At 25.5% G+C, this 14,748-nt stretch overlaps 5 protein-coding genes and 1 long non-coding RNA gene across 13 annotated transcripts; 4 read left to right on the plus strand and 2 right to left on the minus strand.

Moving 5' to 3' along the window:
• The first annotated feature begins 44 nt into the window (after window positions 1-44).
• Window positions 45-1,578, plus strand: LOC124946778 (ribosome production factor 2 homolog). The gene is made up of 5 exons (XM_047487999.1): window positions 45-276; window positions 352-484; window positions 558-997; window positions 1,109-1,253; window positions 1,348-1,578. The coding sequence occupies exons 1-5, from the start codon at window positions 254-256 to the stop codon at window positions 1,561-1,563; spliced, it is 957 nt and encodes a 318-aa protein (XP_047343955.1). The 5' UTR covers window positions 45-253; the 3' UTR covers window positions 1,564-1,578.
• LOC124946774 (probable cysteine--tRNA ligase, mitochondrial) lies at window positions 1,551-4,980 on the minus strand. 6 transcript variants are annotated; one of them, XM_047487988.1, is made up of 9 exons: window positions 4,938-4,980; window positions 3,643-3,817; window positions 3,150-3,445; window positions 2,882-3,080; window positions 2,519-2,784; window positions 2,305-2,441; window positions 2,113-2,235; window positions 1,774-2,031; window positions 1,551-1,685 (listed from the first exon to the last, which is right to left on the minus strand). In XM_047487988.1, exons 1-9 carry the CDS (start codon window positions 4,963-4,965, stop codon window positions 1,641-1,643), a joined length of 1,527 nt encoding a protein of 508 aa, XP_047343944.1. In that variant the 5' UTR covers window positions 4,966-4,980; the 3' UTR covers window positions 1,551-1,640. The 6 variants fall into 6 exon arrangements, with proteins under 6 accessions (XP_047343944.1, XP_047343942.1, XP_047343945.1 ...); XM_047487986.1 differs by lacking the exon at window positions 4,938-4,980 and adding an exon at window positions 4,334-4,370; XM_047487989.1 differs by lacking the exon at window positions 4,938-4,980 and adding an exon at window positions 4,230-4,332 and having other exon boundaries at window positions 2,882-3,002.
• A 938-nt stretch (window positions 4,981-5,918) lies between these two features.
• On the plus strand, window positions 5,919-10,667 carry LOC124946775 (inositol-3-phosphate synthase 1-A). Of its 3 annotated transcripts, none has more exons than XM_047487994.1 (8): window positions 5,919-6,063; window positions 6,430-6,598; window positions 8,650-8,822; window positions 8,902-9,169; window positions 9,259-9,513; window positions 9,583-9,825; window positions 9,935-10,043; window positions 10,131-10,667. In XM_047487994.1, the coding sequence occupies exons 2-8, from the start codon at window positions 6,482-6,484 to the stop codon at window positions 10,508-10,510; spliced, it is 1,545 nt and encodes a 514-aa protein (XP_047343950.1). In that variant the 5' UTR covers window positions 5,919-6,063; window positions 6,430-6,481; the 3' UTR covers window positions 10,511-10,667. The 3 variants fall into 3 exon arrangements, with proteins under 3 accessions (XP_047343950.1, XP_047343948.1, XP_047343947.1); XM_047487992.1 differs by having other exon boundaries at window positions 5,943-6,063; window positions 6,264-6,598; XM_047487991.1 differs by having other exon boundaries at window positions 5,989-6,150; window positions 6,264-6,598.
• A 268-nt stretch (window positions 10,668-10,935) lies between these two features.
• On the plus strand, window positions 10,936-11,930 carry LOC124946782 (28S ribosomal protein S33, mitochondrial). Its single transcript, XM_047488004.1, has 2 exons — window positions 10,936-11,078; window positions 11,191-11,930. The coding sequence occupies exon 2, from the start codon at window positions 11,290-11,292 to the stop codon at window positions 11,614-11,616; it is 327 nt and encodes a 108-aa protein (XP_047343960.1). The 5' UTR covers window positions 10,936-11,078; window positions 11,191-11,289; the 3' UTR covers window positions 11,617-11,930.
• On the minus strand, window positions 11,803-13,272 carry LOC124946779 (protein canopy 4). The gene is made up of 4 exons (XM_047488000.1): window positions 13,054-13,272; window positions 12,665-12,791; window positions 12,460-12,594; window positions 11,803-12,350 (listed from the first exon to the last, which is right to left on the minus strand). The coding sequence occupies exons 1-4, from the start codon at window positions 13,154-13,156 to the stop codon at window positions 12,020-12,022; spliced, it is 696 nt and encodes a 231-aa protein (XP_047343956.1). The 5' UTR covers window positions 13,157-13,272; the 3' UTR covers window positions 11,803-12,019.
• On the plus strand, window positions 13,093-13,880 carry LOC124946783. The gene is made up of 3 exons (XR_007100177.1): window positions 13,093-13,395; window positions 13,624-13,710; window positions 13,810-13,880. It is a non-coding gene; the product is annotated as an uncharacterized LOC124946783 (long non-coding RNA).
• The last annotated feature ends 868 nt before the right edge of the window (window positions 13,881-14,748 follow it).

Here is a 14,748-nt window from a genome sequence, read left to right on the forward strand (position 1 = left end):
AGCTACCTAGAATAGAGATATGCATATCTACTAAATATTTTGTTTATGTTCACATTTATGTGTGATATATTCACGTGTGTTTAATGTAATTTGAGATTTATGTAAGGTTATGGAAACACATATATGTTTTCATGATCAAGTCTTAATACATGTTGATCGATAGTTAAAGTATATGTAATTGGTTTTATGCCATTATAAATATTAAAACTATATTAGTATAGTTTTGTTTATAATTATTAAGATACGCCTCACAATGCCAGTAATAACTCGAATTGTGTAAGTATATTTTATTTGTTATGATTATAATATTATGTTTAAGCAATTTTTATTATTGTTATATTTATGTTATAGTAAACCTACTACCCATAAAGGAAAAAAAGCAATTTTAAATAAAGAACCAAAATTAATTGAAGATGCTAAACAAGCTTTTTGTATTAAAGGCAGAAATACTTCTCAAATTGTCAATGATTGTATGAAAGATTTGGTAAGTTTAACAACATTTTATGTTATATATACAAATGATATTTTGTAAGATTAATATAAAAATGTTTGATTAGTATGAACTCAAAAAACCTGATATGCAAATGATGCAAAAAAAGAATGATATAGTTCCATTTGAAGATGTGACAACTATTGAAAAAATTTCGTCGAAGTTAAATGCACCACTTTTTATATTTGGCTCACACAATAAAAAACGTCCACACAATCTTATATTCGGTAGAATGTATGAACATACTTTATTAGACATGATGGAGTTTGGTATAGAAAATTATAAAAGTTTAAAGGAGTTCAAAGTTCCTAAGATTTCAATAGGAATAAAACCATTATTAGTTTTTAATGGTGAACTTTTCGAAAATAATCAACAATATAATAGAATAAAAAATCTATTTATTGATATGTTTCAACGAGAAGTAGTTCAAAAAATCGGATTGCAAGGACTAGAACATGTGTTGAGTTTTACTGCTGATGAGAACAAGATATATATACGAAGTTACAGGTGAAGCAAAAATTCAAACAACATCAAAACTTGTTTAAAATACATCAATTAAAAGTTATAATTCACATCATTACTATTACTTCCTTTTTAACATATTGTTTACTATTCTAGGATACTTTTAAAAAAATCAGATTCTAGAATTCCACGTGTTGAATTAGAAGAAATTGGTCCATCTATTGATTTGGTATGTAGACGTAGTAAATTGGCTTCTGCTGATCATTTTAAGCAGGCCTGTAAGAAACCTAAAGAATTGAAGGTAATAATACTACTACTTTTTTTAATTACTTGTTGCAATAAGTAATAATACTTTAATATAACAATTGCTTTTTCAAATCATAATAAATTTGTAGATAAAGAAAAAGAAGAATATTTCAACGGATGTGTTTGGAACTACTTTTGGCCGTATTCATATTGGTACACAAAATATTAATAAAATACAGACAAGAAAATTAAAAGGTCTTAAGAAAACACTAGCAGAAAAGAAAGAAAGTAAGAAAAGGAAAAATTTGGGTGATAATGATAATAGTTCTAAAAAATTAAAAAGTATAGAAAATAAGATAGTGTAATAAAGTATATTGTATCATATATTTCAATTTATGCAATAAAATTCCATTTTTGGTTTTTATATATAATTGTGTTTATTTTAAGTTAATTTGTGGTAGTCCCATGTAGACACACTTTTACGATCCTACAAATACAAAGAATTTATATTTAAATGAAATATAATAAATAATTTTATTTCTTATATAATAATAATAATAATAATAATTTTTTACCTTCACAGTAATTCCACAAGTAGATAAATTCTTTCTTGCTGTATCACATGCAAGTAATAAAAGTTCGTCATTTTGTTTTTGCTCTAATACTCTATTTCTAACCACACTTCTAAATTCCACAAAGTATTTGATAATATCTTCGGTTTTTCGATTTTCTACTAAGGATTTAGATTTTATAAAGCCAAAGATAGAAAGTATATTTGAGATGTATACGGAAACTGCAGCAACTGCAGTTGTACCTTTGTCATTGCGAGTACTCTAAAGTATAAAATATAAATTGACTATGTGATATCAGTTACATACATTATCTTAAAGACTAAAATAACTTTATATACTTACATTATTTTGAGAAAACATTTTATTACCTATGTCAACAAGATTTAAAATAGCTCGTATTGCTTGTGCAGTATTAAAATCATTTGCTAGAGCCATATGTACTATACTTTTTGTTTCATGCAAATTCTATAAAAATGAATTTATATGTTTAAAAAAATGTTATATTTCCTTTTTTTATAAGATATTTGTACTCACATGAATCAAAGAAGCTTCATCTATATTACCACTATTGATTTTACCAGTCAAATAATTATTACATTCATTAATAAAATTTTCTATTTTATTTCTTACACTTACAGCATGATTAATCACATCATCAGAATATATAACATCTAAAATAAATAAATAAATATACAGACAAGATAATTAAATTTAAATAATTATAATAAAATAGTTTGCAAATACATACTATTCCTATAGTGAGAAAGTAAACACAACATTCTTAAATCATTGGTTGTGTACTTTTCAAGAAACTTTTTTATGCTTATGGTATTTTTTAAGCTTTTTGACATTTTAATGTTATCTTTTAAACATAAATGTCCGCAATGTAACCAATAATTTACCCATTGATCTGTATTATGATAGCAACAGGATTGTGCCTCTTCATTTTCATGATGTGGAAACATCAAATCAATTCCACCGCTATGAATATCTATTGTTTTTCCAAATACTGCACTAATTAATTATATAATATACATTGTAACAAGAAGATAATAGGTATTTGTTTATAATTATTTACCTTTTTCAAATAAATATTATTATAAAATATTACCTTGCCATAGCACTACATTCTATGTGCCATCCTGGTCTTCCACAACCCCATGGAGATTCCCAATATGGTTCTTTATCTTTTGCTGCTTTCCATAAAGCAAAATCTAACGATGATCTCTTATCTGTATAAATAGTATCCATAAGTGGAACTACAAGTTTTCCATATTTATTATATGATTTGGTATCAAAATATACAGATCCTATATAACATGTAATATTAAATAATAAATATTATATAAATAAGCATAAAGTAATAATAAAAACTTTACCATCTTTTGCAACATAAGCTTTATTTTTGGCTAAAATATTAGCAATAAATTGTATTATTTGTGGCATATATTCCGTAACTCTACAACTGAAATGCGGCATTGTGATATTTAACATTTCCAGATCATTAAAAAATTCATTTTCATAGAATTTGGATAATTCTTTAAAATCTGTTCCTTCTTCTACAGCTCGCTTTATTATTTTATCATCAATATCTGTTACACCCATTATCACTAATGTATGAATATTAAAATATTGTGATAGAATTTGTCTTATGATGTCGAAACGGATGTAAGTGCTAAAAAAAAATAATATTATACAATAAATACATGAAATAATATAGTCAATGTTAATATACATATGTATATCAAACATGTATATGTATATCAAACATTGACTATTAATAATGACTTATTAATTATATTAATTGAACATGGACTATATATGTATGTATGTATGTATACATATTCTTGTTACTTATAGTATGTATATTACATTGCATGTCCAATATGAGCAGAGTCGTAAACTGTTGGACCACACATATACCATGTTAAGAAGCCTTCTTTTCTTAATATTAATGAAACTTTAGTCTTTGTAATTGGGTTGTATAGTTTAATACCCGTATCTGTTCCTATTGGTTCTATCCACTTAAATTTGTTTTCTTGTTTGGCTGGAGTAGTTATAAAACGATTACACTTTTTTAGAAACTTATAATATATTCCTCTTGTTTTTACATACATTATAAATATTTGAATTATTGAAACAAAACGTAATAATTAAAACAAAATATCTAATTTTATTGATACTATCTATAATAATTATGTAAAGATAATTTTAATACATATTTTTTGTGCATGCTACTTTTCATTAGAAATAACTTGGAATTACTATACAGTTTACAGAGATAATAATGATATTGTTTTCTATATTATCGATTGATGTTAAGAGATAATTGAAAAGTATAATGAAATAAATAACATGAAAACATTATCGATTAATTATCGATAATAGAGTTTGCAGTATTTGAAATTTATAGTATTAAAAAAATTTATATTTGCTTTATCTATAATTTATATTTGTACATATATGTGTATGCACACTATTAATCCTGTAAATTCGATTTAAACACTTAAACGATTTATTAACACGTAAATATTTTAAATAATACATATTTAAAGAGATATACGTAGAAAGTAAATCCAAACCATGCAAATATTACGAATAGATACAACGATATAAACGATAAGAAAAACTGCGATGTATCGAAACATTAGTTATTGATTTGAAAAATCGAGAATTCGAGAAATCGAGATTTCGAGAATATTTACGATAAATTCAAATGTCAAATTAATATCGTATAAAAATACATGATACGATCATGATATCGGTATAATTTCTGTCTTTTTTACCTCAACCATGTATTATGACTATATCTACAACAAATAGTCTTTTTCTTTATAAAGTTAATTAATGTTTACATTATTACATTAAGATTTATATTATGTAAGAGATATTAATTAGATTCATTTGTATTGACATATATTTCATCTTTATTTAACACGCTATTTGTAATCGATGATAATATAAATTAGTAGTAATAAATATTCAAAAAACAATATCGAATATGTAGTATCTTGAAAGTATTTATGTATTAGATCGAAAACATAGCGAGATCATGTTTTGCAGTGAGATCATGTTTTGCAGTGAGATCATATTTTGCAGTGAGGTAGATAAAATCATCTTTTGTAAACAGATTACAGTTCATAATCGTTGATCAGGCGTCGACTTACGAGTAGCTTGGTAACATAATTCTTCCATTATGAAAGTTCTAGAGCCACCGAGTGCCAATTGATTGAAACAATCTATGCATTCCAGCAACACGTGATGTAATTGAACAGTTCACAGACCGACTAACAATAACGACCGGGGGCTGGAAGATGCCTTTATTATGCCCTTCTAGATACTTACTCTCTATACTATGCTCAATAAAATAATTAATGATTAGTTTCATTAAAAAAAAATATAATTTCTAACAATTATATATATATTAATACAATAGCTTTTCTAATCATATCATTCTTAACAATATTATGTATGATAGCATATTATAACAATTTATACAATAACATATCATAATACATTATGTTTGTATGTACCAAATACTTTACACATATATATGTCATCAGATTTGAAACTATGATCTATAGAACATTAAAATAATGACATGACATTACATATTCATATCGTAAGGAAAGGTTATTTTTGAGGTTCCAAAAAGAGAAAATATTTCAATTCGTGAAATTATTACATAAAAATGAATATATTGCAATAAAAATTAATAGCTTAAATATATTAAATTGTTATTACAATTTAAAATTATGATATATTATTAGATCGTGAAAAAGTTTTTAAATATTATTAATATTTAAGAAAATTATCATCTTTATCCATAAGCATATATATTAACGAACATAAAGATATAATAAATAATTGTCTTTGATCGTAATTCTTCTATAAATAAAAACAATAATTTTATTTTAATATTTTTCTTGATATTAAAAGACAAGTAATTGCCTTATAAGGCAAACGATTTCAATATCGTCAATTTAGTAAGAATGCTTTAGAATTCTCGTTATACATTCTTAATTTGTTTTTCCCGTATATTTTATTGGAACAAATGGAAGAAAGAGATCTTTGTAGAAGCACGTTTTCGGTACGTGTAAGATCAGTATGACTAATAAAAGTCGACCGGTAACCAAATATAATAGGTTCCAGTCAAATGAAGATGGAAGGGGAGTTCCAGTTAGGCACTTTTAAAGCGCATGCTTGCCTGTCCTGGCCACATTAACGTTTCAGCCTCGAAGTTGGCTTTTAAGATAGATACACTTCTATACGCCGCTCTTTATCGTCTTGCTCGTAAGCCTGTCTATATAATCCAAGAAATTTATTATCGCCGGTTATTATAATTTCATTCTTAATATACGCAAGTCCTAAAAAAAAATTGTAATTATATTAAAAATATTCTGATTTATATTTCATATAATAAGAATTAACAAATATAAAATATTTTGATTTATATTTCATATAAGAATTAACAAATATAAATATCAATGCAGTACATAACAGGTTAGATAGATACGCAAATAGATAGGAGGGACGGAGAAAGAAGGTCTTCGGTCACTATTTAGTTTACGATCGATCGTAACATTGAATATTCTGAACATATACATACGAATATACATTCATTCTTCCGGTTTTTTAATTGTGCGAAATTTAAAATAGAGAAGAAAGTATTCGATAACTTCAACATTTTATCAACGGTAAGAAGATAAAAATGGCTTTAAAAATTCATATCGATTCACCAAAAGTAAAATACACAGAGGATTATATCGAGGCGGAGTACGAATACCAGACTACAAATGTGCTAGAAGACGATACTGACAAGTTCACGGTAAGTGCTAATCGATTGTGATCTACTTTTCTGTTTTTTTCTTACTCAAATGCTTCCGATTCTATTTTTCTTTAATATAATTAATACTAATGTTAATAATTCTTTTGTATCTTCTAATGATACTTGTGTATACTTTTCATGGGTTATTATGATTAAATTTGAATTAAATACGATGAAACAACCATTAACTATAAATCTATATATTGTTGTTACTTTTAATTGAAACTTATATCTGTAAGCGATTAATTGTTTAGTGCAAACTTTAATATATTTTTTATATATGTGAACGCGTCAGCACATTTTACGCTACCGTAATTTAGACTGTTCCACTGATTCTAGTCTTCTCTAACTAGTTTTAGACGCTTTCGCGCATACTTTTCAGATGTCCTTGAAGATCTTTTATTAGGACAAGGGTATACTATCCATCTTAGATGATTTTGTGTTTACTATACGAACTATCGTTCGGAGTAAAGGCATACTATTATTTAAAATAACTTTATCTCGGAAACAAATACCTTTACTTGAAATATTTTCTTTTGTTAATTCATATTCAATATTTTTAAATATGCGTGAAAATTTGATGATGATGTGATATCCTGTGCTTATGTTTATCTATACGAAAATGCATTATTTCAATATGAATCTTAAAGCATTTACAAAATGTAAAATCATAAATTATTTTTGCGAAAATTTTAAGCGATTTAAATATTGTGTCTAAGACTTCGAGTCGTAATAACATAAACATTATGTGTATTGTTGCATATCGAAATCATTTTCTTATGACAAAAAGTTTTAATTTATCTTCAGTATTATTTAACATTGTTTTATGTAATGCTTCGAGTTAATGCATTTCATTTCATATAGTAAATCAAAGTGTTTTGATCACGCGTATAACTGTAGCTGTGTGTATGCAATGAATCACGTATATATATTACTAAACGGTTCAACAATAAAATTTAATACAAACAATATATCGTACTGTGCGATAATTTTTCATATATATAGTTGTAATTACTTCGTATAATTATTCATTTTTTCAACTTTGTTCTATGATAAATATTATAATATAAATACAATAGATATATGTAAATTAATTAATTGCAATTTATGGATGTTTTTTTTACACTGAAATATTGTTTTTGGCCGAATGACAATAATAATATTGTATTATTTTGGAAATTAAATATTTCGAATTTACTATAATTCTTTTATAGTAGTGACAATTATATTAATTTTGATAAACGCTGCTATTTCAAAATTATTATTAAATATTCTATTGGTTAGTTTTTAAAAATGTATATTTTTAGAATTTCGTAAATTTAAGCAGATTATTTTAAAAAATTATCGTTAAAAATTGATGAAATTGGTAAAATTAGAATTTTTTTCTTATTTCGAAAATATTTAAATAACATAATATAGTTTACTATTTCATGAAAAACGCAATAGAATGGAAACGTGAACATGAACATTATTGTTTCATCGAATAGTTGAGCTAAAGAAAACATCCGTTGATTAAAGACAAATAACATTTGTTGTCGGAAAACGTATGAATACTACTATTATAGGAATATAATGGATACCTACTTTTATCGGTATTCCTACGATATTATGCATTAATCTATTTGCAATAGTCTTATAATATAACATAACATAATTCATTTAATTTAATTTAATTTAATTTAATAAAACATTGTTTACTGAAATACATAATATATTAATCAACTATCATACAAAGTTCTGTTATTGTTGTTGTGTTAAATGTAGTTATTAAATAAAATTTATTTGAAATATTAAAAGTTAAGCACCAATCGAGTAATTTGATAGTAAAATTTTAAAAAAATTAAAAAAATGGATTTAGTCACTTCAGTCAGTGAATAGCTCATATTATTAATAATGCGATAAAGAATTCTTTCTGTTGATCTTGTTTATGGATTTTGTTACTTTATCATGTCTAACACTTCCCTGACAAATTTTTATTTTATATCGAGGTATCTTAATTTTCATAAAACATCGTGCAATCTAGATAATAATATTGCAACGTATTATTACAGGTAAGACCAGTATCTACGAAACTGTTAATAAGAACACAGACAAAAGTGCCAAAACTTGGTGTTATGCTAGTGGGTTGGGGTGGAAACAATGGTACAACAATAACGGCAGCCTTGATAGCAAATAAACACAAACTCACATGGGAAACAACAACTGGAATTAAAAAAGCCAATTGGTATGATCAGACTATAAAATATTTAAACTTAAATAATTATCTATAAAAATATTAAAAATGTGTTTGGTACGAACTATAGGTATGGTTCCTTGCTTCAAGCATCCACCGTTAAATTAGGAAACAAAGATAATCAAGATGTATTTGTGCCGATGTCTTCAATGTTACCTATGGTTCATCCGAACGATATCGAAATCGATGGATGGGATATTTCGAGTATGAATCTCGCTGATGCTATGAAACGTGCAAAGGTTTTAGATATTAATTTACAAAAACAACTTAAATCACATATGATCCATTTGAAGCCGAGAAAAAGTATTTATTATGCTGATTTCATCGCATCGAACCAAGTTAGTAATCTATTTATATTTATTTATTTTTATTGATTTCTATGAAACATTATCGTTAAAGTAAATTATTTGTTTTTTTTTTTTTTTAGGAAAGTAGAGTTGATAATGTTATACATGGAACAAAAGTTGAACAATTGGCTTGTATAAGAAAAGACATAACGGAATTTAAAACGTCCAAAAATTTGGATCAAATAATCATTTTATGGACTGCAAATACCGAAAGATTTTCAAGGATTATTCCAGGAATAAACGATACTGCTGACAACTTATTAAAAGCCATTGATGAAAATCATTCTGAAATTAGTCCGAGTACAATATTCGCCGTAGCCGCAGCATTGGAAGGGGTAAGTTAGTCATATTATATTTACTTCATTTATATATTTTTATATTGTAAATCTTTATGTTTTTCTCAGTGCACTTATATAAACGGTTCGCCACAAAATACTTTTGTACCAGGAACAATAGAATTAGCTGAAAGACAAAATACATTTATTGCTGGCGATGATTTTAAATCTGGTCAAACAAAATTGAAATCGGTTCTTGTAGACTTCTTAGTATCTGCTGGTATCAAACCAGTATCGATCGTTAGCTACAATCATCTTGGAAACAATGATGGATATAATTTATCAGCACCTCAACAATTCCGTTCGAAAGAGGTAATCTTCGATTCAATTGAAATGATGCAGCTATAAATCACTACAATATTAATTTTTGATCAATACAATATTTATTTTACAATATTAATCAATATTTTATGTATTCCAGATTTCAAAGAGTAACGTAGTAGACGATATGGTTCAATCGAATCAAATTTTGTACGAACCTGGAGAAAAGCCAGATCACTGCGTTGTAATTAAATATGTTCCGTATGTTGGTACGTTACAAATAAATGACTAATAATATTTTTAATAATTTTGATTAATAGATATTAATATTACAATGAATATCTCTTAAAACATAGGCGATAGCAAGAGAGCGATGGATGAATACACATCAGAAATAATGCTTGGTGGTCATAATACTATTGTAATACATAATACTTGCGAGGATTCTTTACTGGCAAGTCCGATCATTTTGGATTTGGTATTGCTGGCTGAACTTTGTTCTCGTATTACTTTTCGGCACATAGATCAAAAGGATGAAGAATTTCGAGGTTTTGAGAGTGTTCTTTCTATACTCTCATATTTGTGCAAAGCACCATTAGTACCAAAAGGTACACCTGTGATAAATGCATTATTCAAACAACGAGCTGCTATAGAAAACATATTAAGAGCTTGTCTTTCATTACCGCCAGAAAATAACATGCTTCTGGAATATAAAATTAATTTGAAAAAATCATAATATTAAACTAATTTTGAAGTTTGTCAAACAGAGTATATATAGATTATAACAAAATGTTAAACGAGCGAATCATGTGTTATTTTGGATATAACTAGCCAGTATTATCAAAAAGCATATCATTCCATATTCAACAATAAACTTTTATCGAACAATCAAACAGTAATGATTCCTTTTCAATCATTTTTTCACCCTGTATATTTTCTTATGCGATAAAGAGGGTAATAAAGGTACTTTCCATTCTGCCGAGTATTCCTTTTATCACACAAAACAATGTAATACACGAATGATATGCTATTGTGTGCGTACTTAATATCTTTTAAATAGATATACGTGCATATATTGATAACTAATCTTTACAAAATAAAACCGAAACAGTCATGTAAAATAAATCTTATTTTATGAATAAAAATATGTAAGCTATTAAAAATCAATATTAAAATATAATAATAAATAAACAAGATTTCATGAAAAATATTATTTTAGACATATTTAGTGACATTCAGTACCCAAAGGGTGGTATACCTGTTTGTACGCTGTCAGTTGCTAAAAACGTCTTAGGTTATATCAGGTACACTCTATTTTATTTCGTTTATTTATTTTAATTTCATATTTTTAAAGTATATTTTAAGGATATAAGGTTATTAATATTTGTGTAATTTCAAATTAAATAATTTTTTCAGAATTCGTATGGTGTCATATAAAAGCATTTTTATAAAGAAAATAATACTCTGGGAGAATTCACGTTTAAAGTTTATTTAGATATCATTGATCTTATTAAAATGAATAAGTATATACATTTAGCGACTGTAGGAACAAGCTATGCTAATCGTATGAATCGTTTGAGCAATCGTATTTTTGGCGAAGTCGTTAGACCAACAAATACCAAATCACTTAAAATAGTAAAGCTTTTTAGCGAAAAGCCTATTCATAAACGACCAGAAATTGTCGATTATTATCCTCCACATAAAAATATACAGAAATTAATGTTACATCTACGTGATTATGGTCTTTTCAGAGATGAACATCAAGATTTTAAAGAAGAATACGATCGTTTAAGAGAATTACGTGGCAAAAAGAAATGGATACCACCGCCTTTCAGAAAATAAAACTTTTTCAGCTATTACTGTAAACTATAAAAAATAACTGAAATAAAATTAGTATTTATTATTAAAATAAATATAAAAATATATATTATTTATATATCTCTCTATTAAAACAATTATATCTATAACTCAATTAAATATTTCTTAAGATATCTGTTGTTTGAACTATACCAGTAAAACCATCTTAAATTCTAAAACGACAGATAATCACAGTTTATTTTGTAATATAAAAATGATTATACTTATTTACATTTAAATCAGTTATGATACATGGCACTCTTTGAATATTTGTTATTCAATATATCCATTTATGGATTATTGTAAATCATTTAAATAAAAATCTTACATATAAAAACAAATATAAAGAATTAAATGCACGTTTCATTATTTACTTTATTTTTTTATATTATAATTCTTCCTTTATGTCATTTGTATTTCTCGTTTCATTTTCTGTATTAACGTTTTTCTTTGTTTTCCTTTTTTCTTCTTTAATAGTATTCTTCCCAATATCGCTTTTTTCTTCAAGACACGAATCATCCTGTCCCTTAAGTGCCCGATCTGAGCATAAATATTTCATTAAAGGAACTTTTCCTTGATAATTATAATACCAATCTTCGATATCTTGTTCATGATTTTCAAGTAAGTTTTCACATTGCGTTTTTAATGTAGTAATTTCTACTGAAGGATTATCCCACAATTCATAAGGGATTCCTAATTCTACTTTGACACCTTTGTCCCTATATGTATAAGAAAATTAATCTCTTTTATATCTATATTAATGCAGATATTGTTACACATACACACACACAATATATATATAAATTCAAATGAAACAGTTTTACTTACACTAAACCATGAAGGGTTTTAAATGTTTGACTCATTCCCTTCGCAAATCTTGTACTATCTGTTCGTTCTTTATGAATATTATATTGTAATATGCGTTCACAAATATTCTCCATTGATTCTACTAAACGTAATTCCCTAAATTTAAAGAAATTAGATAATTATTTAATAATTTATCATGATTTAAATATATATTGTTAATACTTACGATTTTTTATATTCTTTTCTCTTTTTAGGAACGATATCATCAACAGAGTACCCAATTTCAAGTATGTCATGCGTTTTCCCTGTTTCATCTAATCTTGCTTCTAATTCGGTAGCTACAATTTTACATGCTATAAAACAATAGTAAAGAAATTAATCGTAAATAATGTAGAAATAGTACTGTCAGAATTAAACTTACTTTTACTAAATAAGTTTTAAATCAAAAAATAATAGAATTGATGAATCAATGTTTTTGAATCAATATTTATATTTATGGAGTAAACGATGCTTGAAATATTTAAATTTACATGTCAATTTTTATATTTTGATTTTATTATATTAATAAAGTAATTTATGAAAAGTAAAAATATAAATATATTTTTATTAATATACCTTCACATTGATTAGCGTATTTAACGCCATGTTCTTCAAGTTCATCATTATTAAGACATGGTGTTAAAAAAACAAGATATGTGACACAAAGAACGAGAAACATTTTAATAGTTATTATTAAAATGTATTATTAAAACCCGATAAAACTGACAAAAGGTAGAATGCTTTATATATAATTTGATTTATAACTATACCTGACTATATCCAAACAGCTAGGTACAGTTAGGTCTGTCAGTTGTGTCATTCGATTATCGATATTATATATCTTACTCGTCTTAAAAATTAGACCAATCATAAATTGAATATTTTAAAAATATTTTTCTAAAACAGTTAAAGCTAAATGTAAAAAATAATTTGTAATTATTATGATTATATTTTTATATAGTATATAAATTTGTCACTACATATATTTTTCATTAATTTAAAAAAATTTTTATTTCATGTTTTTAATATCATTGTAATATTTAGATGTAATAGAGATAGAATTAATAAAAATATACAATATTTATTAGTTATTATAATAAATTGAAAACGAGTTTATTTCGTATTATTTCTATTTTGTACGTTTAGATATTTCAAGGTTATCGTCAGATGGAGTATCTGCATCATCATCTGCATTGATTCGTTTGAACAAGTCAGAATTATTTAATCGTCAATGTACGTTTATATACTTCTCAAATATTTTATTAATATTATATATTGTTCTTAAAAAGTTTTTCTTCTTATATTTATATCTATTTATTTTTTATTCCCCAGAGATCGAAATTTCGAAGGAAAAGTCACTCTATTGATACAACTTCTGCAAGTTCTAATTTTGCTATTATTAATTAAAATGTCTTTGCGTATTGGTAAGAAACACATGGAACTAGCAGGACATTGGTAAGCTTATTTTATTTACTAAATAAAATTTCTATCAAATACTAGATTTTAAAAGATCATGTGAAATATATTCTAGATAAAATAAGTTATGTAACATCATTTTTTATGTTATAAGAACAAAGTGTAATGTATTTTATAAATATTCTAAGGATAGCATGTTATAATTTTTATTTTATTCCGTTATCACAAGATATTTATTTTAACGTAAATATTGTAGTATACATGAATTTTTTAGGTTACCATCTGCAATGGCATACGGAGCATCAGCATCAATGGCTTTATTTTATTTTACAGATTGGAAAGTAATAGTAACATATATTCCTTTTTATGGAGGAAAATTTAAGGAGTAGAACATATATTGTTATTTATTATATATATATGTTATAATGACATTTCAATAAAATCATGTAGAGATATACTTATTTGTTTGAGTATATATGTTAATACAATGTTATTTAAACTCACTTTTAAATTCACTTCTGTATAAAGTTTCAGCATATTGTTCAGCATCTTTTAACTTTCTTCGTTTCATATATGGTATTAACTTTACTCTGTTAAAGAATAAATCATTGTTAACTGGTATCAATAAAATAAATTAGCAATATATAATTTTTATTTTAATATCTCTTTATTTATTTATTATATGGTTTGTAAAACTCACTTAATTCCTACAACAGCTAAATATAATCCAATAAATCCAACTACAATTTTACTAATCTTCCCATATTTCATCATTAGAGAGTTCAACGTCGGTCTAATAAGAAAAAAAGATAGATTAATTAGTAGGATGTAGATCAAAAAGATATTGAATATATT

This window comes from Vespa velutina, chromosome 2, assembly GCF_912470025.1.
Source record: "Vespa velutina chromosome 2, iVesVel2.1, whole genome shotgun sequence".
Taxonomy (NCBI): Eukaryota; Metazoa; Arthropoda; class Insecta; order Hymenoptera; family Vespidae; genus Vespa; species Vespa velutina.

Bases quoted from the DNA above. Each gene is read 5' to 3' on its own strand.
- LOC124946775 (XM_047487994.1), top strand. From the start codon at position 6,482: ATGGCTTTAAAAATTCATATCGATTCACCAAAAGTAAAATACACAGAG. The intron at 6,599-8,649 runs GTAAGTGCTAAT...GTATTATTACAG, and splicing joins ACGATACTGACAAGTTCACG to GTAAGACCAGTATCTACGAA. The intron at 9,170-9,258 runs GTTAGTAATCTA...TTTTTTTTTTAG, and splicing joins ATTTCATCGCATCGAACCAA to GAAAGTAGAGTTGATAATGT.
- LOC124946779 (XM_047488000.1), bottom strand. From the start codon at position 13,156: ATGTTTCTCGTTCTTTGTGTCACATATCTTGTTTTTTTAACACCATGT. The intron at 12,595-12,664 runs GTAAGTATTAAC...CTTTAAATTTAG, and splicing joins AGAAAAGAATATAAAAAATC to GGAATTACGTTTAGTAGAAT. The intron at 12,351-12,459 runs GTAAGTAAAACT...TTATACATATAG, and splicing joins AAAACCCTTCATGGTTTAGT to GGACAAAGGTGTCAAAGTAG.
- LOC124946782 (XM_047488004.1), top strand. From the start codon at position 11,290: ATGAATAAGTATATACATTTAGCGACTGTAGGAACAAGCTATGCTAAT.
- LOC124946774 (XM_047487985.1), bottom strand. From the start codon at position 4,317: ATGTATTATTTAAAATATTTACGTGTTAATAAATCGTTTAAGTGTTTA. The intron at 3,081-3,149 runs GTAAAGTTTTTA...CATGTTATATAG, and splicing joins AGCTTATGTTGCAAAAGATG to GATCTGTATATTTTGATACC. The intron at 2,442-2,518 runs GTATGTATTTGC...TATTTATTTTAG, and splicing joins ACTTTCTCACTATAGGAATA to ATGTTATATATTCTGATGAT.
- LOC124946778 (XM_047487999.1), top strand. From the start codon at position 254: ATGCCAGTAATAACTCGAATTGT. The intron at 998-1,108 runs GTGAAGCAAAAA...TTACTATTCTAG, and splicing joins ATATATATACGAAGTTACAG to GATACTTTTAAAAAAATCAG. The intron at 1,254-1,347 runs GTAATAATACTA...ATAAATTTGTAG, and splicing joins AGAAACCTAAAGAATTGAAG to ATAAAGAAAAAGAAGAATAT.